Source organism: Chiloscyllium plagiosum, unplaced genomic scaffold (genome assembly GCF_037043375.1).
Source record: "Chiloscyllium plagiosum isolate Xiang-an unplaced genomic scaffold, Cpla_swu_hap1 HiC_scaffold_7, whole genome shotgun sequence".
NCBI lineage: Eukaryota > Metazoa > Chordata > Chondrichthyes > Orectolobiformes > Hemiscylliidae > Chiloscyllium > Chiloscyllium plagiosum.
Genome location: NW_028270145.1, coordinates 73,053,786 through 73,077,067, shown reverse-complemented (window position 1 = coordinate 73,077,067; position 23,282 = coordinate 73,053,786). Strand labels below are relative to the sequence as shown.

At 42.1% G+C, this 23,282-nt stretch overlaps 1 protein-coding gene across 1 annotated transcript; it reads right to left on the bottom strand.

Moving 5' to 3' along the window:
- Positions 1 to 295: 295 nt before the first annotated feature.
- LOC148149640 (protein mono-ADP-ribosyltransferase PARP9-like) lies at positions 296 to 21,044 on the bottom strand. Its single transcript, XM_087988570.1, has 5 exons — positions 20,852 to 21,044; positions 20,241 to 20,368; positions 12,924 to 12,954; positions 9,302 to 9,391; positions 296 to 1,248 (listed from the first exon to the last, which is right to left on the bottom strand). The coding sequence occupies exons 1-5, from the start codon at positions 21,042 to 21,044 to the stop codon at positions 296 to 298; spliced, it is 1,395 nt and encodes a 464-aa protein (XP_087844696.1).
- Between the last annotated feature and the right edge of the window lie 2,238 nt (positions 21,045 to 23,282).

The window sequence follows — 23,282 nt, the reverse complement described above, 5'->3', positions numbered from 1 at the left end:
ATTGCCTCAAGCTGATCTGATGTTCAAGGGCTGTGATTTCCTCAGCTGTTTCATGTTTATTTATTCTGAATTCCCAGAAATAGGATTTGCTGTTTAACTCCTCGGCTAAATTTTATTTGATCATCTTAATATTAACTGATACCCATCTCGTGGCCAATAAGCAAAAGTCCTTAAACATGATAAAATCCTAACATTTTATACAGTAAAACAATTAGATTATTTTTCCCTTTCTGAATAAACCTATGGCCTTCTATGATTTTAATATGGCTGAAGGCCAGATGTTAAATAAAGGGAATTAAGTTGTACATACATTTTGTTCTTCAATTCTTTCTTTCTTGATTTCTATGTGAAGATTCTGAAACCTGAGTATATCACGCATACTATTTGGCACAAAATCCATACGTAGCAAACGTTTTTGATCTGTTTCACCAAGAATATTCATACAGGCATTTTCCACTGCTGTAGTTGTTGGCTCACTGAAGTTTACTAAATGGATCTCTTTTAAAGAATCTTTGGGATTCCATATCCTATGAAAAGCTTTAACCGTACTTACGATCAATTCCACACACCTGTGTAATGGGAAACCATTTCTGGAACCCAATGATGGTATGGCAATTGAGGTCATTTGTAGTTCATTTGCCAACACAAGGCTATTTCTGATGGCAAAAGAAAGTAAGTGATCATTTTCAGAACTTGAATATTTACTCCAGCTAGGTGTCACTGCATGGATGACCTGTTTACACGGGAGTTTTCCAGCCCCAGTGCAAACTACAGAACCAACTGGCACTGCCCCATGTCGTTGTACAATATTGTCACTTTCAATTACAAATGTTTGTCCGGCTGATCTTGCCAAAGCTCGAGCAAGTCCATGCTCATGTTTTAAATATTCATTGGCACTGTTCACAACAACATCCACCTCATGTTTTGTCAGATCATCTAAACATACGTAAATACGAAGCCCTCCTGGTAGAGTCTTCAGGTATCTGACTCCAGTAGGAAAAGAGCTTATTGGAGAGTATGTCTCTTCAGGATTAGTTATATCTTCAGCAGAAGGTTCTGCCATAGGAACTGATCCTTTATTTTCATTTTTACAGAGTGTAGCAATACAATTAAACTTCCCTTTAATGACTTTACGGAGCAACTTTTTCTTATCCTGAAGAAAGTGGCCAACATCATCTTCAAGTGGAATCTCAATACATATGTCCTGCTGGTTTAATCCTTCAGTCTCAGTTATCATCTGTTTTCCATCTACTTAGGACAAAAAATTAAAAATAATCTTTGGATTGTGACATGATGTAAGTATTTTTCAGTTTTTAACATCATCTATCTTTTACTTCCACATCAAAATGGAAATAAATTTTCCCTTCCCATTAATATATTAGAAATAGTTTGGCTGGTCTATTAAGGCGTCATCTTGGCACCTTATGGCTTACATCAGGAGATTCCTATTCCCTAAATGCCATGTGGAGAAAAGTATTTTTTTTAAATAAAAGCTTAAGGTCAATTGGAGGAAATAAGTCTGGAAAATGTCATCAACATTCATTCTCAAGGCAAAATATCAATGGTTCATATTCATTTTTCTTATGTCTTGTACAGTTTTTATCATTGTTATGCACTGGCCAGTTCCCTATTGAAAGTACACAGTGAACCTGCACACAAGCTGGCAAACTGTTCCATACATCTGTTAATAAATTGTTCTTCTTTTCCCAGTTATTATCGACCGTATTTCTTCACTTGTGCAAATGATGAATATAACCCTATAAAACAAAAGCTAATTTATCACTTGGAGATGCCGGTGTTGGACTGGGGTGTATAAAGTTAAAAATCACACAACACCAGGTTATAGTCCAACAGGTTTAATTGGACGCTCCTTCATCAGATGATAGTGGAGGGCTCAATCCTAACACACAGAATTTATAGCAAAAATTTACAGTTTTAAGTCTGTGAGGGGGTGCATGTGAGAGTGTAGGAGTGTGTGTGTCTGTAAGGGTGTGTGTGGGTGCCTGTGTGCACGTCTGTGTATATGTGTGTCCGTGTGTATGTGTGTATAGGTGTGTGTGTGTGTGTGTGTGTGTGTAGGAGTGTCTGTGTGTGTGTATAGTGCAATGGTGGTCACCTGTAATATGACATGAACCCAAGGTCCCAGTTGAAGGCCCTGCCTATGGGTACCCAACTTAGCTGTCAGCCTCTGCTCGGCCACTTTTCACTGCTGCCTGTTCCGAAGTCCGCCTCGGAGGGTGGTCACCCGAAGGTCCGAGGTCGAATGTCCTGGACCACTGAAGTGTTCCCCAACTGGGAGGGAACACTCCTGTCTGTTGATTGTTGTGCGGTGCCCATTCATCCATGTCGTAGCATTTGCTCGGTTTCCCCAATGTTCCATGCCTTAGGGCATCCTTGCCTGCAACGTATAAGATAGACAACATTGGCTGAATCACATGAGTACCTGCCGTGTACAAGATGGGAGGTGTTCCCACGTGTATTGGTGGTATCTATGTCCACACTCTGACACGTCTTGCAGCACCTGCCGTGACAGGGCTGTATGGAGTTGTCCTGACAGCCGAGCAGCTTGCTACGAACAATGCTCTGTTTGAGGTTTGGCGGTTGTTTAAAGGCAAGTAATGGAGGTGTGGGGAAGGTCTTGGTGAGGTGCTCATCCTCATTGATAATGTGTTGCAGGTCACGAAGAACATGGCGTAATTTTTCAGCCCCTGGGAAATACTGAACAACGAAGGGTACTCTGTCGGTTGTACCACGTGTCTGTCTCCTGAGGAGGTCATTACGGTTCCTTGCTGTGGCACGTCGGAACTGGTTTTGTGATTTACACATCAAAAAAGTGAAACTATCATGGTATTCAAACAGATGAAAGACTTAACAGACAATCAATTTTTCAATGTATAATTTCAGTTACATCACACTGTAAATTATTGCTATAAATTCTGTGTGATAGGATTGAGCCCTCCACTATCACCTGATGAAGGAGCAATGCTCCGAAAGCTAGTGTGCTTCCAATTAAACCTGTTGGCATATAACCTGGTGTTATGTGGTTTTTAACTTTATACACCCCAGTCTAACACCGGCATCTCCAAATCATGACTACTATCGACACCACTAACTGCCGGCTTAAAGTGGAGAGGATCTCCAAGAAGATCGCACATATCGACACAGACATCAAGTTTCTACAAGAATGCAGGCAAGCAGGAAAGATCCCAAAAGGATTATGGATCATGAACCCACTTAAGTCGACCTACAACACAGACTATGCAGAGAGACTTTGCTACCGCACCTCTCATAAACTCCTCAATCATTTCATGCACCAACTCTAGAGCAGGCGCCACAACCTTGAAATTCAAATAGAGTCCACACTCAGCCTGCACTCAGGATACATCAGTACAATTACGCAACATTGCAAAACAGACAAGGTGACAAAACTACACCACGTACATACACACCAACAACAAAAAACTGAAGAAATTTGGCATTTTCACCAGTAATAGCAAAGCCCACCCTGAAACTATAGTAGACAACATTATCACTGCGGGGAAGTCTATTATCAACTTATCGGACCACACCCTTCAACCGGAAGAGATTGAAGTCCTGAGTAGGGGTCTCAACTTCTGCCCCACCACCAAAATGGACCCGTTGGTCCTGGCGCAGACACGGAGGAGTTCAACAGTTGGATGAGACTCCGGGAATTCTTTCAAGGTGCCAGCAGTGATCCCAATGAGCCCACTGATGAACTGGAACAGTCATCACAGGGATCTGTAGAGGAGCGACCAAAGAAGGTGCCAACTTGGACCCCACCGGAGGGCCGCTGCCCTGGGCTTGGCATGTATGCTCAAACCGTCAGGAAATATATAAATGCCAGATTCATCAGCCGTACCCACAAGGTAGAGCAAAACATCATCCGTTCACAGTGCAATGCCATCCATGCTCTCAAAACCAATCACAACATTGTCATCAAACCAGCAGATGAAGGAGGAGCCATTGTCATTCAGAATAGAACAGATTCCTGCAAGGAAGTGTACCAACAACTGAACAACCAGGAACACTACAGGCAACTACTAGCTGATCCGACCAAAGAACACACCCGTGAATTAAACACATTGATCAGAACTTTCGATCCAGTCCTTCAGAGTTCCCTCTGCGCCCTCATCCCACGTACTTCTCGTGTAGGCGACTTTTACTGCCTTCCAAAGGTACACAAAGCCAACACACCTGACGTCCCATCGTGTCAGGCAATGGGACCCTATGTGAGAATGGCTCCGGCTGTGTGGAAGGCATCTTGAAACCTATTGTACAGGGGATCTCCAGCTTCTGTCACAACACTACAGAATTCTTACAGAAACTCAGCACCCACGGACCAGTCGAACCAGGAACATTCCTCGTCACAATGGACATTTCCGCATTGTGTGGGTGTCTGTGTGCATGTCTGTGTATATGTGTGTCCGTGTGTGTGTGTGTAGGAATGTATGTGTGTGTGTGTATAGTGCAATGGTGGTCACCTGTACAGCATCCCCCACAATGATGGCATCGCGGCAACAGACTCAGTACTCAACACCAACAACTGCCAATCTCCAAACACCATCCTACAACTCATCCACTTTATCCTTGGTCACAACGTCTTCACCTTTGACAACCAGCCACATGGAACAGCCATGGGGACCAAATTTGCACCCAATATGCCAACATTTTTATGCACAGGTTCGAACAAGACTTCTTCTCTATGCAGGATCTCCAACCAAAATTGTACACCAGGTACATAGATGACATTTTCTTCCTCTGGACCCATGGCGAGGAGTCACTGATAAAACTACACAGTGACATCGACAAGTTTCATCCCACCATCAAACTCACCATGGACTACTCTCGGCTATCTGTCTCATTCTTGGACATCTCCATCAAGGATGAACACCTCAGCACCACACTCTACCACAAACCCACAGACCACCTCACAATGCTACACTTCTCCAGCTTCCACCCAAAACATTAAAACAGCCATCCTCTATGGAAAAGCCCTACACGTACACCGGATCTGCTCAGATGAGGAGGAACGTGACGGACATCTGGAAGTACTCAGGGATGCCCTCACAAGAATGGGGTACAATGCTCAACTCATCGACCACCAGTTCCGATGTGCCACAGCAAGGAACTGTAATGACCTTCTCAGGAGACAGACACGTGCTGCAACCGACAGAGTACCCTTCGTTGTTCAGTATTTCCCAGGAGACGAAAAACTACGCCATGTTTTTCATGACCTGCAACACATTATCAATGAGGATGAGCATCTCACCAAGACCTTCCCCACACCTCCACTACTTGCCTTTAAACAACGTCCAAACCTCCAACAGATTCGTAGCAAGCTGCTCGGCTGTCAGGACAACTCCATACAACCCTGTCACAGCAAGCACTGCAAGACGTGTCAGAGTGTGGACATAGATACCACCATTACACGTGGGGACACCTCCCACCTTGTACATGGCAGGTACTCATGTGACTCAGCCAACGCTGTCTATCTTATACGTTGCAGGCACGGATGCCCTGAGGCATGGGACATTGGGGAAACCGAGCAAAGGCTACGACAATGGATGAATGGGCACCGCACAACAATCAATAGACAGGAGTGTTCCCTCCCAGTTGGGGAAGATTTCAGTGGTCCAGGACATTCAGACTCGGACCTTCGGGTGACCATCCTCCAAGGTGGACTTCGGGACAGGCAGCAGCGAAAAGTGGCCAAGCAGAGGCTGATAGCTAAGTTGGGTACCCATAGGGAGGTCCTCAACCGGAACCTTGGGTTCATGTCACATTACAGGTGACCACCATTGCACTATACACACGCACACATACATGGACACACATATACACAGACGTGCACACAGACACCCACACACACCCTTACAGACACACACTCTCCCACACTCACGCATGCACCCCCTCACAGACTTAAAACACTCTACATTCACTACACACACACGCATACACTTTCTCACACTCACAACCCCAAACCCAGACAGAAACACACACACAGACAGACAAAGACCCACATGCACACATATATTTTATGGGGTGAATTTGTACTTTCAGGGTTACATTGTACTTTGCTCAAAAACTGCATGCATTCATGTAGAACTCTGGTATCTCACTTTTTAGATTAGAATCACTCTAAACATCATGGCATAGACAGAGAACAGAGGGGGCTAACACCTTCAACATATTGTCTTGCTATCACCATTGTTAACAGCTAACCTGAGAATGCAACTTTTTAAAAAAAGGTTTATGATTTACACATGAAAGAAGTGAAACTATCATGGTATTCAAAGACTTAACAGACAATCAATTTTTCAATGTATAATTTCAGTTACATCACACTGTAAATTTTTGCTATAAATTCTGTGTGTTAGGATTGAGCCGTCCAATATCACCTGATGAAGGAGCGATGCTCCGAAAGCTAGTGTGCTTCCAATTAAACCTGTTGGACTCTAACCTGGTGTTGTGTGTTTTTTAATTTATCACTAATCACCTAATTTAGTAACTTTGTAATCCATAGATTAATCAGGTTAATCAAATTGCCCCATACTTTACACCTCTCAGAAGATATTGAATCACCTTAAGCTTATTTTGAAAACTAAATTGTTTAAACTGGGACTCTTCCTTGTGATTCTCGTCTGAACATTTTCAGAAGCATTATATAGTCTACCGTGTGAAACGACCAGAGCTGGGTTAAGTGCTACAAATGAATGTACTAAAGTACATGCAAAACTAAACAAGATTTTGTTCTAGGATGAAATAGGATGTTTATTTATAGTGTCTAATCCTGTGAATTCAGTCCAATATCCAGGCTTGGGCTGGAAAATAAATGCCGGGGCAATGACCAGCTCCAATTCGAGATCATCACCCTTGACATTCAATAGCATTTTCCATCACTGAATCCCTTACTATCAACATCCCATGCATTACGGGTTGGACCTGGATATATACGTATATATAGATCATTGAAGGTGGCTGGACAGATATTAAAGAAGACATTAAAGGGTTTTAGTTGATGAGTAATGGAAGTATGAAAAAGAGAGTTTGCAACAACTGGGGTGAGATAGCAATAAATAAAGATGATATTGCAGAGGTAGATATTAGCACTCTTGTTAATAAATAAGATTTGTTATAGTCAATTGCTAATTCAAGACTTTGAACAGTCTGCTTCTGATTATGTGGGTGAGACAGAAAATTAGTGACAAGCTGTTATGGAGTAACAATATCTTGCAAGAACTCCATCCTGTTATCCCAATTTCTCCACTTGCGCCACATCTGCTCAGAAGAGGAGACATTCCACTCTCAAGTATTCAAGATGTCCACCCATTTTGAACAATATGTTTCCCCCCTTCTGTCATCCAGACAGCCTTCCACTGCACCTCCTTCATTCCCTGCTTCACTGCTCTAAACCCACCCTGCCACCCTCCCTCCAAATCCAATAAAGACAGGGTACCCCTTGTTCTCACCTACCACTCCAGCAGTCTTTGCATCCAACGCATCAGCATTAAACACTTCTCCCAACTCCAGTTAGACCCCACAACTAAGAACATCTTCCCCTCCCCACCCTTCTCTGCCTTCTGCAAGGACGGTTTCCTTCACCAATCCTTGGTTCCTGCCACTTCCTCCACTAGCCCCTCTGCAGCTGTAAAAGATGCAAAACCTGCCGGCACACCATCCCCCTCACTTCCATCCAGGATCCCAAACAGTCCTTCCAGGTGAGACAGTGGTTCACCTGCCTCTCCTCCAACCTAGTTTACTGTATCCAGTGCTCCCGATGTAGTTTTCTGTACATCGTGAGAGACCAAACGTATATTCAGGGCACTTTTCACCAAGCATCACAGCCGTGCCCGCAGGGGCCAACCTGACCTCCCAGTCACCGCCTCTTTAATTCCCCTTCTCACTCCCTTTCCAACATGACCATCCTCGTCCTCCTCCATTGCTATGGCGAATCAGACTGCAAATTGGAAGAGCAACAATTCATCTTCCACCTAGGCAGCCTACAGCCCAGTCGACTCAGCATTGAGTTCTCCAATTCCAAATAGCCTCCCTTCCCATCCCCTGACTCCCTTTCCAGCCCCATCTTCCATTCCTCTGACCGAACCTTCCTTCTAGCCACTAACTGGATTGATTCCAGCCAGGTCATAGCTTCTACCTGCGTTCACCAATCACTACCTCACCACCTCGCATCTCTCCTCACCCAAAACCCTCCCACACAATCCCACCGCCCCTTATCTGCAGCTCCCCTTACACCCATCCCCAGTCCTGAAGAAGGTTTTCACCCAAAACATTGACTTCTTTACCTCCTGATGCTACTTGGCTTGCTGTGTTCTTCCAGCCTCCTGCTTTTCAGTTGAAAAGAAATTTTGACACATCGATAGGTGCTAGATATACAGACTGAGACAATACAGAAGTCTTTGATGAAGATGATAGTGAAATACAGATGGATTTCAGGTGCATCCACGTGGAAGTTGATCTTTAGATCATGTTGCCAAAGAAGCAGATGACAAGCAGGTGAGTTCCAGAAGAACTTTGGAGGTGATAATGCTGGAAAAAGAGAGATATTTTGGCAGCCACACTGATTGTGATTCATCCAAAGATTGTCCAACACATTGTCCAAATATTAATGGTGGAGAATGGTTGGTCAAGTGGTCAAGAAGCGATAAGTCTCTATGATTGTAGTCACAGTGGGCTTCTTTTCGAGTAGGATCAGAATAGAATTGACATCATGAACTAAACAGAATATTGCAAATGCAGCATATAGGACATTAAAAGGGGCTTTGAGAGAAATTAACAAAGAAGGCAAATGGTATGGCTTATATCTGCTCCTATTTTCTATGTTTCAATGTTTCCAGAACACTGAGATAATATTATATGACAAAAAACAGATGGGTTTTAACTGGAAATGGGGGAGGAAATGGGAGTGAGGTTTTGAAACAGAAAAAGATGTTACTTGAACAAAAGAAAGGATTTACATTATCAGCAAGCATTATGAATAATGACAGTCAAGAATTTTTTTGGGAAAGGATTGTGAAAATAGGAGGAATTGTGCCTCATGGAAGAGATCATCTTAGGAACCAAGGGGAGAAATGATAGGATGCTGGAGGACCAGCATAGGGTTAATGAGGGAAGCTTGAATGGGGGCCTTTGAGCGGGGTTAAAAATATGTAATGTAGAAAAGGTTATTGTAAAACACTATTTTACACTCTTTTATTAATGTGGTGAGACAATATGATGCTTGTATACTGAAGACAGATGACTGACAAAAAGATAACTGTACCTTCTTCTTTCTGCTTGAACTGCTGAGTTTCTATTTCATCAGGTTTGGGCTCTTGGAAAGTCTCCTCCTCTTGCTCAATTGGGGCTTTTTCTTTTGGTCACATCACACATAGTAAAAACACAGCAATAATAATAGGAGTTAGTTTGCTCAAACATGACAGAATTTTTAAAAAATTAAGAGAGTTAAAATGGGCCAAGAAATATCCTTGGCAAGTAGGATTAAGGAAACTTTCAAGGCATTTTTTTACGTACATTAGGAGCAAGACAGTAGCTAAGGAAAGGGTAGGTCCACTCAAGGACGATTTATGCACTGAGCCAGAGGAATTGGTTGAAGTCTTTAATGAGTATTCAGCAAGGAAAGGACATGGATGTTAGTAAGATGGGGAGAGGTATGCTGATAAGAGAAAGTGAGGACTGCAGATGTTGGAGTTCAGAGTCAAAAGGTGTGGTGTTGGAAGTCAGGCAGCATCCGAGGAGCAGTTGATACTCTAGGACATGTCAATATTAAGGACAAGGTGGTGTTGGGTGTCATGAAAAACATTAAGGTACAAGTCCCTAGGTACTCAAAGAGTCTAAGTCCATCAGAGACCTTAGAGTGCAGGATCATAGCTCCTTGAATGTTGAGTCACAGGTGGTGAAGGAGTTTGGTCTGCTTGCCTTTATTGGTCAGTGCATAGAGTATAGGAGGTGTGAGTTCATGTTGCGGTTGTACAGGACATTGGTTCAGCCACTTTTGGAATACTGTGCACAGTTCTGGTCTCCCTGTAAATGGAAGGATGGTGTGAAACTTGAAAGGGTTCAGAAAAGATTTACAAGGATGTTGCCAGTGTTGGAGGATTTGAGCTGTAGGGAGTGGCTGAAAAGCCTAGGGCTTTTTTCCTTGGTGCATCGGAAGCTTATAGAAGTTTATAAAATCATGAGGGGCATGAATAGAGTGAATAGACAAGGTCTTTTCCCTGGGATGGAGGAGTCCAAAAATAGAGGGAATAGGTTTAAGGTGAGAGGGAAAAGATTTAAAAGGGACCTGAGGGGCAATGTTTTCCTGCAGAGGGTGGTACGTGTAAGAGGAAGTTATAATTGTAACAGCTTCCACCAGATTTAAAAGGTGCCTGGATGAGTATATGAAAAGGAAGAGTTTAGAGGGATATGGGCCAAATGCTGGCAAATGAGACTAGATTTATTTAGGATATCTGGTCAGCATGGACGGTTAGACTGAAGAGTTCTTCAGTGCTGTACATCTCTATGACTCTAGCTGATGGGATCTATCCTATGAAACTGAAGGAAGCAAGGGAGGAGATTGCTGGGGCCTTGACAGAGATCTTTGTTTGCTCTTTAGCTATAGGTGAGATCCCATAAGTCTGGAGAATAGCCCACGTTGTTCCATTGTTTAAGAAGGGCAACAGGGATAAACTAGGAAATTATAAGCCAGTGAGCCTTGCATCAGTGGTAGGAAAATTTTTGGAGAAGATTACTAGGGACAGGATTTACTTGAATTTGAAAAAAAGAATGGACTTATTAGGGATAGTCCATTGCTATGGCTTTGTGCAGAGGAGATCTTGTCTCACAAATTTGATTTAGTTTTTTTGAGGTAGTGATGAAGATGATTGATGAGAATAGGTCAGTGGATGTTGTCTCCATGAACTTTACTAAAGCATTTGCCAAGGTTCCTCATGACAGGGTAGCCCAGAAGATTAGGTCGCCTGAGATCCATAGGGAGGTGCTAAGTTGGACCAAAAATTGGCTTGGTCATAGAAGACAGATGGTGGTTGTGGAGATGTATTTTTCCGACTGGATGTCTGTGACCAGTTGTGTTGAGAAAGGATCATCGCTGGGACTTCTTGAAAGGAAGCTGGAAATCAGAAACAAAAAGAGAAATTGCTGGAAAAACTCAACAGGTCTGACAGCTTCTGTGGGTCCTGGGACTCTTTTTCATAGACACCACCAGTTTTGAAAACTTTTTTTATGCAGAAGATAGAGTGGCGGAGCAGGTAAAGAGTAAATGATAGGTGGAGATAGAGGCCAAAGAGAAAGAACAGTTAGACAGACAAAGGAGTGGATAATGGTCAGCTGAGGAGAATGAATAGCTGCTAATGGGGACTATTTGTGGCTAACAATGGGCAGTGTGTAACAGCAGATAATGTGATATCAAGGCCTAGTGTGTGGGTGGGTTGGGGTAAGGAGATAGGAGAATATGCCTCCAGCCCTAAAATTGTTGAACTTGATATTGAGTCCAGAAAGCTGTGGAGTTCCCAAGCAGAAAATTAGGCGCTGATTAGTAAGTTTGCAGACTGCACAAAAATTTGTAGAGTTGCAGATAGTGAGGAGGCTATCAAAGGATACAGGATATAGATCAGTTGGAAAGTTGGGAGGAGGAATGGCAGATGGATCTTAATCTGGATAAGTGTGAGCTGATGCATTTTTGGAGGTTAATTGCAAGAGGAAAGGATTTAGTAAATGGCAGGAGCATTGGTAGACAGAATGGTATTGAGGATTTGGAGGTGCCACTCGCATGTTTGTAGCTCCATGAAAGTGGCAACACAAGTGGATAAGGTGGTAAAGAAGGCATACAGAATGCTTGCCTTCATCAATCAGGGCATTGAGTATAAAAGTTGGGAAGTCATGTTTGCATCTGTATAAAACTTTACTTAAGCCACATTTGGGGTATTGTGTGCAGTTCTGGACCACACTATAGGAAAGATGTGGATGCAAAAGGATTTTACCAAGATGTTGCCTGGATTGGAGTGTAGTAGCTGTAATGAGATGTTGGACAAACTTGGATTGTTTTCACTAGAGTGGAAGCTGAGGGGCAACCTGATCGAAGTACATAAAATTATAGAAGGCTTAGATTGGGTGGATGGTCAAAGACTGTTTCCCAGGGTGGAAATGTCAAAAACTAGGGGTCATAGATTTAAGGTGAGAGGGGTACGTTTAAAGGAGATGTTCAAAGCAAGTTTTTTTTTCTTTCACAGAGGATGGTAGGTGCCTTGAATGCACTGCTATGGAAGACAGTAGAAGCAGATACAATAGCAACATTTAAGAGGCAGACCCATGAACAGACAGGGATCAGAGGGACGCAGAGGGAGGCAAATGGGATTAGTTTAGAACAACATTATCATTGGCACAGATATGGTGAGCCAAAGGGTTTGCTTCTGAGCTGTACTGTTCTATGATCTGTTCTAATAATAAATAAAATCTTACAAATAAATAATGCAATCTTAATAAAGTAGAGAAAACTAGAAAATCCTGCAACTGGTTTTCTAGTTGTTCAAAAAGACACTAAACTATCTGCCAGTATAATTCCCAACCAAAATAACAAATTCCCTTATTTTACATCATTTTATTCATAGTTCACTGTCTAAAATAGCTTTAGAGACCACAATGAAAGTGTTAATGTAATCAAAATAACAAAATCATGGAATTAGGAAACACTCTTCGTTCATATTGCTTACTAATATATTTCTGTTTAACCTTATAACTGTTTCCAATTCTGGAGCCATTTAGTTTTACATGCTGTGCATAAATCTGGTCAATTTTAAAAGAACATTTTTGAATATCGATAACTATTTGGAGAACTAAAAAATACTCCTCCTAAATTCCATATCATGAAGCTGGGAAACACTTACCAATATCATGTGTATCATCACTCTCAACAACCTGTTAATGAAAATAAGATTGAGAACATTTTTGAATAAAAGCTTTTAATGTAAAATAATTGCAACAGAAACGTACTTAGGCTAAGTACCAACATTATATACTCTGCAAGTTTAACACTTGAGACAGAAGTAGTTACTTCCTGAGAAATTAAAGAGTTCACCCCTTCTCTGAGTAAAACTCTGGAGTGCCAGGACTTCCATTCACCTCATCTCTGTCTGATTTCTGGAGATGGGGATCAATATGTATGCATTGTGCATTCTCAATAGAATTCCTATCTTCAAGAGGAAGACCACAATTGTGAAGGATACAAGGGCTCTTGCTACGACAAGATAGCAAAGATAGACATGTGGAGACTGTTTAAGGAACAGTTGTTGTGAGTGATGAATAAATATGTCCCTCTGAGACAGGCAAGAAGTGGTAAGATAAAGGAACCTTGGATGACGAGAGGGGTGGAGCTTCTCATCAAAAGGAAGAAGGTAGCTTACATAAGGTGGAGGAAGCTAGGGTCAAGCTCATCTCTAGAGGATTACAGGCAGGTGAGGAAGGAGCTCAAAAATAGTCTGAGGAGAGCCAGGAGGGGGCACGAGAAAGGCTTGGCAGAACGGATTAGGGAGAACACAGAGGAATAAGAGAATGGTCAAAGAAAGAGTAGGGCCAATCAGGGATAGCATAGGGAACTTGTGTGTGGAGTCTGAGGAGGTAGGGGAAGCCCTAAATGAGTTTTTTGCTTCTGTCTTTATGAAAGAAACAAACTTTGTAGTGAATGAAACCTTTGAATAGCAGGTGTACATGCTGGAGTGGATAGAGATAGAGGAAGCTGATGTGCTGAAACTTTTGTCAAACATTAAGATTGACAAGGCGCCAGGCCCGGACCAGATTTGTCCTCGGCTGCTTTGGGAAACGAGAAATGCAATTGCTTCGCCACTTGCGAAGTTCTTTGCATCCTCACTCTCCGCTGGAGTCGTACCTGAGGACTGGAGAGAGGCAAATGTAATTCCTCTCTTCAAGAAAGAAAATAGGGAAATCCCCGGCAATTACAGACCAGCAAGTCTCACGTCTGTCGTCTGCAAGGTGTTAGAAAGGATTCTGAGGGATAGGATTTATGATCATCTGGAAGAGCATGGCTTGATTAAATGCAGTCAACACGGCTTTGTGAGGGGCAGGTCATGCCTCACAAACCTTATCGAGTTCTTTGAGGATGTGACTAGAAAAGTTGATGAGGGTCGAGCTGTGGATGTGGTGTATATGGACTTCAGCAAGGCATTTGATAAGGTTTCCCATGGTAGGCTCATTCAGAAGGTCAGGAGGAATGGGATACAGGGGAACTTAGCTGTCTGGATACAGAACTGGCTGGCCAACAGAAGACAGCGAGTGGTAGTAGAAGGAAAATATTCTGCCTGGAAGTCAGTGGTGAGTGGTGTTCCACGGGGCTCTGTCCTTGGGCCTCTACTGTTTGTAATTTTTATTAATGACTTGGATGAGGGGATTGAAGGGTCAGCAAGTTTGCAGATGACACAAAGGTTGGAGGTGTCATTGACAGTATCGAGGGCTGTTGTAGGCTGCAGCGGGACATTGACAGGATGCACGGATGGGCTGAGAGCTGGCAGATGGAGTTCAACCTGGATAAATGCGAGGTGATGCATTTTGGAAGATCGAATTTGAAAGCTGAGTACAGGATTAAGGATAGGATTCTTGTCAGTGTGGAGGAACAGAGGGAACTTGGTGTGCAGGTACATAGATCCCTTAAAATGGCCACCCAAGTGGACAGGGTTGTTAAGAAAGCATATGGTTTTCATTAACAGGGGGATTGAGTTTAAGAGTCGTGAGATCTTGTTGCAGCTCTATAAAACTTTGGTTAGACCGCAGTTGGAATACTGCATCCAGTTCTGGTCACCCTATTATAGGAAAGATGCAGATGCTTTGGAGAAGGTTCAGAGGAGATTTACCAGGATGCTGCCTGGACTGGAGGGCCTATCTTATGAAGAGAGGTTGACTGAGCTCGGACTTTTTTCATTGGAGAAAAGGAGGAGAGGGGACCTAATTGAGGTATACAAGATAATCAGAGGCATAGATAGAGTCAATAGCCAGAGACTATTTCCCAGGGCAGAAATGGCTAACACGAGGGGTCATAGTTTTAAGCTGGTTGGAGGAAAGTATAGAGGAGATGTCAGAGATGGGTTCTTTACACAGAGAGTTGTGAGAGCATGGAATGCATTGCCAGCAGCAGTTGTGGAAGCAAGGTCATTGGGGACATTTAAGAGACTGCTGGACATGCATATGGTCACAGAAATTTGAGGGTGCATACATGAGGATCAATGGTTGGCACAACATCGTGGGCTGAAGGGTCTGTTCTGTGCTGTACTGTTCTATGTTCTTTAGCTATTAAGATCTAATAAAATGGTACACTAAAGATCTGAAAATTGGGTGTCACTTAGGGCAGAAAGGAATACAGTGGGTCATTACAAGGTTCTCTCATCCATGGCGCACCCACAATAATTACCAACATTTCCGGGATCTATGCCACCTTTTTCATGTTTCCTCACAAAGTGGTGACACCAAAAGTAAATGCAAGGGAAAGCCACTGGGATGCAAGTGACACTGTCTCCACAGCTATCTTTGTGCAGTAGGTAGAGAAGCAACTCACCATGCACATCTTCTGTCCATCTTCTTTGATGGAAGATAATCCACTACACTGTCTTCTCAGTCACACACACATACATAAGTGCCTGCACATTCACAATAGTTGTCATGTGCTTCCTTCCTGTCAAACATCTTCCTTTCAGCAAACTCATCTTTTGCAAATCTTATTGCCTAGAAATTCGATGTAAGTGTTGCAAATTATACCTAATGTTTCAGGAAAGCTTAAATCTAGAAGGATTGCTCTTAAACGGCAATGCTTTCTTGTATCATATCTAGAACATAAAAGAATTTCTAAAGGAGTTCTGTTGGATTATGACAGTGTTTTCAAATTTCAGGCAGCCCTGGTACCATCATTTGTCACATGAAAGTGAAACAGATTCAATTGTGCATCAACTAAAAGTAGTGGTACCTCTAAAGTCAAGTCCTATTCTGATTCTGGAACACGTTAAATTCTTTGCAAAGCCTTCCACAAAGTCATTGGCAATCTTATACTTCAACTCTACCCCCTTGCACAATTTCACATATTTTACCTTAGTATCCTCTTAGTTTAGTTAATCTCTATCTTGAACACACTCAACCACATAACATGCACAGTGCTCTGGGTAGAAAATGCCAAAGATTCACAACCCTTTGAGGAAAAAAAATTCTCCTCATCCCATTCCTAAACTGTCAACCCCTTATTCTGAGAATTCTTGTGTTCTAGGTCCATTTTCTGGAAATCATTTTGTGTCCAACATGTCAAACCTCTTAAGGATTTTTCAAGTTTCCATTAGATCACGACCTTTCTTTACAACAACAAAATAATTTAAACATTATTTCCTCAATCTCTCTTATTGGAAAATCCCCTCATCCCCACTAAGGAGATCAACATTTTACACAGTATTTCAAATATGATCACATCGTTGCACTGCATAATTTAGCAAGGCATTGCTACTCCTGTACTCCAATTTCTCCATTTCAAAAGCTAACAAAACACTTAACCTCATATTTTCTCGATGTACCTGCATTTTAACATTTTGTAATTTATTTACAAGGACATTCAGTTCCCTCTGAATAAAAACATGGCTCGATATCTCAGCAGAAAATGTGTTGCTGGAAAAGCGCAGCAGGTCAGGCAGCATCCAAGGAACAGAAGAATCGACGTTTCGGGCATAAGCCCTTCTTCAGGAGCATCTGCAGTTCTCACTTTCTCCTCGCTATCTCAGTATTCAACTATATTCCACTTTATTTGTTTCCCTATCGAAGTGGATAATTTCACACATTTTAACCTTGACTTCTCATTTGCATTATTCATTTAAACAACTGGTCTGTACCTCTCTGGATCTGTATTTCACCTGTTGGACTATAACCTTTATTCCTGATGAAGGGCTTTTGCCCGAAACGTCGATTTCAAAGGTCCTTGGATGCTGCCTGAACTGCTGTGCTCTTCCAGCACCACTAATCCAGAATCTGGTTTCCAGCATCTGCAGTCATTGTTTTTACCTCTATAACCTGGTGTTGTGCGATTTTTAACTTTGTCCACCCCAGTGCAACACCAGCACCTCCACATTATCTCTCTGGAGCCCCTGTGTTTTCTCCTCAGATCTTACTTGCTGACTTAACTTTGTATTGTCAGCAAATAAGAATAGATTATATTCAATTTCCTTATCTATGTAATTAATACAGGAAGACGATAGAGTGCTTGGTGTTGTGGTGCGATGATAACAATCTCTCTCTCAATGTCAGCCAAATTAATGCACTAATCATTGACTTAATGAAGAAGGGAGAAGGACACACTACCAAGTACATCAATGGAGCTGAGATGGAGAGGGTTGAAAGCTTCAAGTTCCTCGGAGTGACAATAACCAACATTCTGTCCTGGACCTCCGATGTAGATGCAATAGATAAGAAGGCACAACAATGCCTCTTCTTCCTGAGGCAGCTCAGGAAAGTTGGCATATCAATAAGTAACCTCACCAACTTTTACAGGTGCACCACAAAGTATTCGATTTGGGTACATAATGGCTTGTACGGCAACTGGTCTGCCCAGAACTGTAAGAAACTACAGAAAGTTGTGTGCACTGCCCAGAACACAATCTCCCATCTCTGGACTCCATTTAAACTTCTCATTGTGGAAAGGCTGCCAACATCATCAAAGACCCCTCCCATGCTGTAAAACTTTATTCCAACCTCTTCCATCAGGCAGAAGATACAGAAGTTTGAGCACATGCACCAACAAGTTCAAGAATAGCTTCTTCCTGCTTTTATCAGGCAGCTGAATGGACCTCTATAATTTCAAATGTAATGTTTGAAGTGCTTTTGTGCACTTCCTGTGCAGTCATAATCTTGTATGCTTTGCTCTGTCTAGAACATAGAACATAGAACATAGAAACATTGAAAAATACAGCGCAGTACAGGCCCTTTGGCCCTCGATGTTGCGCCGATCCAAGCCAACCTAACCTACACATAAAGAGGGAGAGGCTACCACTGCTACTGGCAGGGTATTCCATGAACTCATGACTTGCTGAGTAAAGAATCTACCGCTAACATCTGTCCTATACCTACTACCCCTTAATTTAAAGCTATGCCCCCTCGTAATAGCTGACTCCATACGTGGAAAAAGGTTCTCATGGTCAACCCTATCTAAACCCCTAATCATCTTGTACACCTCTATCAAGTCACCCCTAAACCTTCTTTTCTCCAATGAAAACAGCCCCAAGTGCCTCAGCCTTTCCTCTGATCTGTCTAAACACCCTATGTTTGTTTGTTATAATCTGCCTGTACTGCTTGCAAAACAAATCTTTCACTATACCTAGGTACATATAACAACAATAAATCAAATAAAGTATCAATTCTAAATAGGCAAGAACGTTGAGGTAACACTGCTAAATACAGCATGCATAATTGACAATGCCTGTTTATTTCTGCACTGTCTTCTGGCCATTAATAAGTCCTTATGTATCCTAATTATGTATAATAATCTCTCCTGTAGAACCTGATGCTTTTTGGAAAACTAAGTACATTAATTGGCTCATTACCTTATCTGTCTTACTAGTTAGATCATCAAAATTACTTAAAAGTTTCCATAAAATTGTATTGACTCCAGGGAATCCTAATATTATAATAGTCTAAAGTGAAAAGTGCTCTGTACTCTTAGAGTTTGGAATTATGAGAGGCGATCAAATTTAAAGAAACAAAATCCTTACAGGGCTTGACAAGGCAGATGCAGTCTCAGAATAAGAGATAGTCCTTTTAGGATTGAGATAAGGAGGAAATTCTTTACTCAGAGGGTGTGAAGCTGTGGAATTCTCTACCTAAAAGAGTTGTGAAGGATGTTTTGAGTACATTTAAAACAGAGATCATAAATTTCTAGATATTGAAAATATCATGAAATATAGGGATAGTGTAGAAAAATGGCAATGAGACAGAAGTAAATGACAATGATCCATGATCTGATAAACTGATGGAGCAGGCTGAAGTGGCCAAGTAGGCCTATTGCTTCTTTTCCCTATGGTTCTATTGTCCTAACTACCCTGTTGCAATGGGCTGGATTTTGCACTTCCCAGGTCAGTCTCCACCCTGACCTTCTAGATGGGTAGCTGAAAATGTGTGGTTGAAAAGCGCAGCAGGTCAGGCAGCATCCAAGGAGCAGGAGAATTGACATTTCAGGCATGAGCCCTTCTTCAGGCTTATGTCCGAAACGTCGATTCTCCTGCTCCTTGGATGCTGCCTGACCTGCTGCGCTTTTCAACCACACATTTTCAGCTCTGATCTCCAGCATCTGCAGTCCTCACTTCCTTCTAGAGGGGTAGGACAGGGACCATGGTGCCCGGTAGAATCCAGCCCACTGACTTTAATAACAAATTGTTTGCTACTGATGTTAGCTAAACTAGCCTATAGTTACCCAGTTCGCTCTTCCTCCTTTCTTAAATGACAGTTTTATTAGCTTGCCTCCAGTCTTTCAGAACTGCTTTTGAATCTAAGGAATTCTGGAAGATCAAAACAAGTATGTCCATTAGCACTGCAGTACCTTTTCAAAACCTGAGGACATAGCTTGTCAGGTCCAAAGATTGTCACGATTTAATCCTATCCATTTCCCCATTACCATTCCTTTATTTATATTGATTCTGGGAGTTGTTTTAGCTCAGTTATCTGGACGGTTACTTTTCAAAGCAGTGTTATGCAAACAGCGTGGATTCAATCCCCACACCAGATGAGGTTACCATGAAGTACCCTCCTTCTCAACCTTTTCCTTCACTGGAGCTATGGTGGCCCTCAGGTTAGATCACCACTAGTTGTCTCTTTCTGTAATGAGAGAGCAGCCCTATGCTCAGACTATGGTGACACACATACTGATTCCTTAGGGAACCCTCTTGTTGCACATTGATAAAGCTAGGCTGCCCAAAGTTAAGGGCACTAAGTCCCACTGCTCCAGAGGTGTGTAACTACATCTCTGAATGGGTTGGTTAGCAAAATAGGGTATTTTTAAAAATTTTAAATCTGATTGCTTTAGGTTTCTTAGAAACAGCTTTGGCAATGGAGGAGAGTGTTCCAGTTGAAAGTATGGGAGAAGGCTAAGGGATGATGGCCCTCAAGCACTAAAAGGTCTGGGTGAGATCACAAAATGTTACTTTTCTAAGTTTCCAAATTAAAACAATAAACAATACCGTTTTTGTCTCCTCATCCAACGTTTCTTGGTCTTCGATAAAAACGTCGTCAAGTGGGATTTTGATGTCAAGTTCAATTTCTTGATTTTTATATGAGATAAATTTATATTCAGCAATACTGTTTAACACTGAGCAGAGAAAAAAATATCATTATTGCTGTTTTCCAAATAATTTCAAAGTAAACAACAAATGCTGGAGATCACAGCGGGTCGAGTACTTCAGCTCTGATGAAGAGTCATCTCGACTCAAACGTTAGCTTCCTCTCTCTCCCTGAATGCTGCCTGCCGCACTGTAATCTCCAGTATTAGTTATTTTCGATACAGATTCCAGCATCTGTAGTAATTTGTTTCTACAACTGCAAAATAAATGTTTTTTGACAAAAAAAAGTGGACAGCATAATGTTAACTAGAAAAATGAATCACAGTTTCGCAGTTATGACCTATCGGAATATATTAACTAGAAAGCAGCAAAAATTGAATGACTGAAGTCTTATTTTCAGAAATGTATTAATTAACTAAAAATGTTGCCACTAATTAATGGCACTCGACTTTCCAAAAGATACAGAATACTTTCTCCGAATACATTTTGATTGTACAAAGTTGAGAATTTACCTTGTCTCGTTGTCTTCGTCAAGATAACCAGAATTTCTTGGGAGTCAAGTTTCTTGAGCTCACAGTCGGCTTGAAAGCTGTGCACCAAATCTTTGAAATGAACATAAAGTATCCCTTGGAGCTCTTCCACAGCAAAGTTTTCCTTCCAGCTCACAATTAGAGTCGACCTACCGTCCGGAAACGCAACTGCCATTTTGGCCGAACTTTGCACACCAGGGTTTCTTTAACACGTTCTGTCTTTCTGAAAAGGAAGACTCGAAATTATTGAACGCCGTGGAAGAAATAGGAGGGAATCATCTTTCAGCCACAAAGGCAAATATGCACCGGGCAGAATCAACAACTGTTTGTCACTCCCTGAACTGAAACGGATGTATTGGAGACGGAATGGGCTTCACAGAGCAGTGGGCTGCAGGGTCTGGTTAACCTGACTTTAGTCGAAAGTGTGGCGATGGAAAAGCACAGCGAGTCAGGCAGCATCCGAGGAGTAGGAGAGTCGACGTTTTGGGCATAAACCCTTCATCAGGATCTCGACTCTCCTGCTCCTCGGATGCTGCCTGACCTGCTGTGCTTTTCCAGCGCCACACTTTTCGACTCTGACTCTCCAGCATCTGCAGTCCTTTCTTACTTTCCACCAATCTTACTTTAGCCAACCTCGCCTTTCACTGACTCCAGAAAGATAACTGAACCCAAAACAGTGGCCAATCCGATGCAAAAGATGGAAATATGTTAACGGGTCTTTTGAATGTCTAGCTAATTAATGTTGTATTTATAGAAAAACATGTTATTACGGTATGCTATGGATGCTGGAAGTGTGCTAGGTTAAAAAAGTTGACAATATAATACTGTACAAGTTTTAAGACGTAGGCTATATGTATAGCCGCACTCGTTCCTTAGCGTGGTTCTTGTCCTTGCCACACGAATAGAGTGAGAAGGGCTCACACAGCGTTGGCAGCACATTGGCAGCTGAGCCTGTAACCTGCCTGTTCTTTATACGTCACTAGAACACAATTATTGCGTTGGGGAGACGGAGTGAACAAGGTTTGGGAGGAGACAATGTTCAAGATCGGCACCTGTGGAAATCTTCCTGTTTGCAACTTCCCTGAAGGCACACATGCTTATCCGAGGACGTGAAATTGACCGCTGATTTTACTGGAGGAGGAAGTGAGGACTGCAGATGCTGGGGATCAGAGCTGAAAATGTGTTGCTGGAAAAGCGCAGCAGGTCAGGCAGCATCCAAGGAGCAGGAGAAGGGCTCATGCCCGAAACGTCGATTCTCCCGCTGATTTTACTGGACCGCCTTTCGTTCAAATAGACCCCCTCTGACTGTTCCGGAAATTGTCCCGTGGGATTATTAATAACATAGTTTCATTTGCCTGCCTTATCCTTTTCTGCAGGTTTCCAAGACAGAGCCCGAAATAAAAATCATTATGAATAGATTTGTTTTAGCTGAGGCATACATTACTAAGTCCTCCTCTGAAACATTGATAGGATACTAAAATTACGTCCGAATATGCTTGGAATCAATTCCCTCTTCTATTGCCAATAAATAGTATATATAATGATAGTAGTGATCAGAAAACAGAATAACGGTATCTGCAGGGATGAACTTAAGGAGGCTAGATGGTGGAGCACGATACATTATTTTTAAACCTTTTAAAACTGATTTTGCACCAAAATTATAACTACACCTTATAGTGAAATGTAATAATTTCAAGATAATTAATCATGTGACTAATTTTGAATGTGAATTGTCAACTGGAACAATAAGTAAGGAGTACTGCGGCTATTTGTGTCAACAGCAAGTTTTAGCTTTGTCCAGCTGTCATCCCTCAGCTTGGGAAAGAAAAATATTCGACAGACAGAACTCCCAAAGGGATTGATGAAGTATGAAGACTTATAATTAGTGTAATGAACCATCTCAAGTAGCATTATAAAACAAAGTATGTCACAAAGTCGCAAGAAGGTTATGTGTAGTCAATGATGTGTAGGGAAGGCTATTACATATCATCAGGCCAATGTCCTGGGGACCCAGGTTCAAATCCTGCCACAGCAGATGGTGGAATTTGAATTCAACAAAAGAAAATCTGAAATTTAGCATCTACTGATGATATGTCTCCATTGTCGATTATCAGTAAAACTCATTTGGTTCACTAATGCCTTTCAGGGAATGGAAATCTGTTACCCTCCCCTGTTGTCTGTAAACCCACAGCAATGTGGTTGACTCTCAACTGACCCCTGAAGCGGCCTAGCAAGCCATTCAATTGTACCAACCACTACAAAATCTTAAAGAAATGAAGTTGGATGGATTACCTGGCATTGACCTAAGCACTAGAAAAGACGACAACAGAAACAGCCCTATCGACCCTGCAAAGTTCTCCTTACTAACATCTGGGGACTTGTGCCAAAATTGGGAGAGCTGTCTCACAGACTA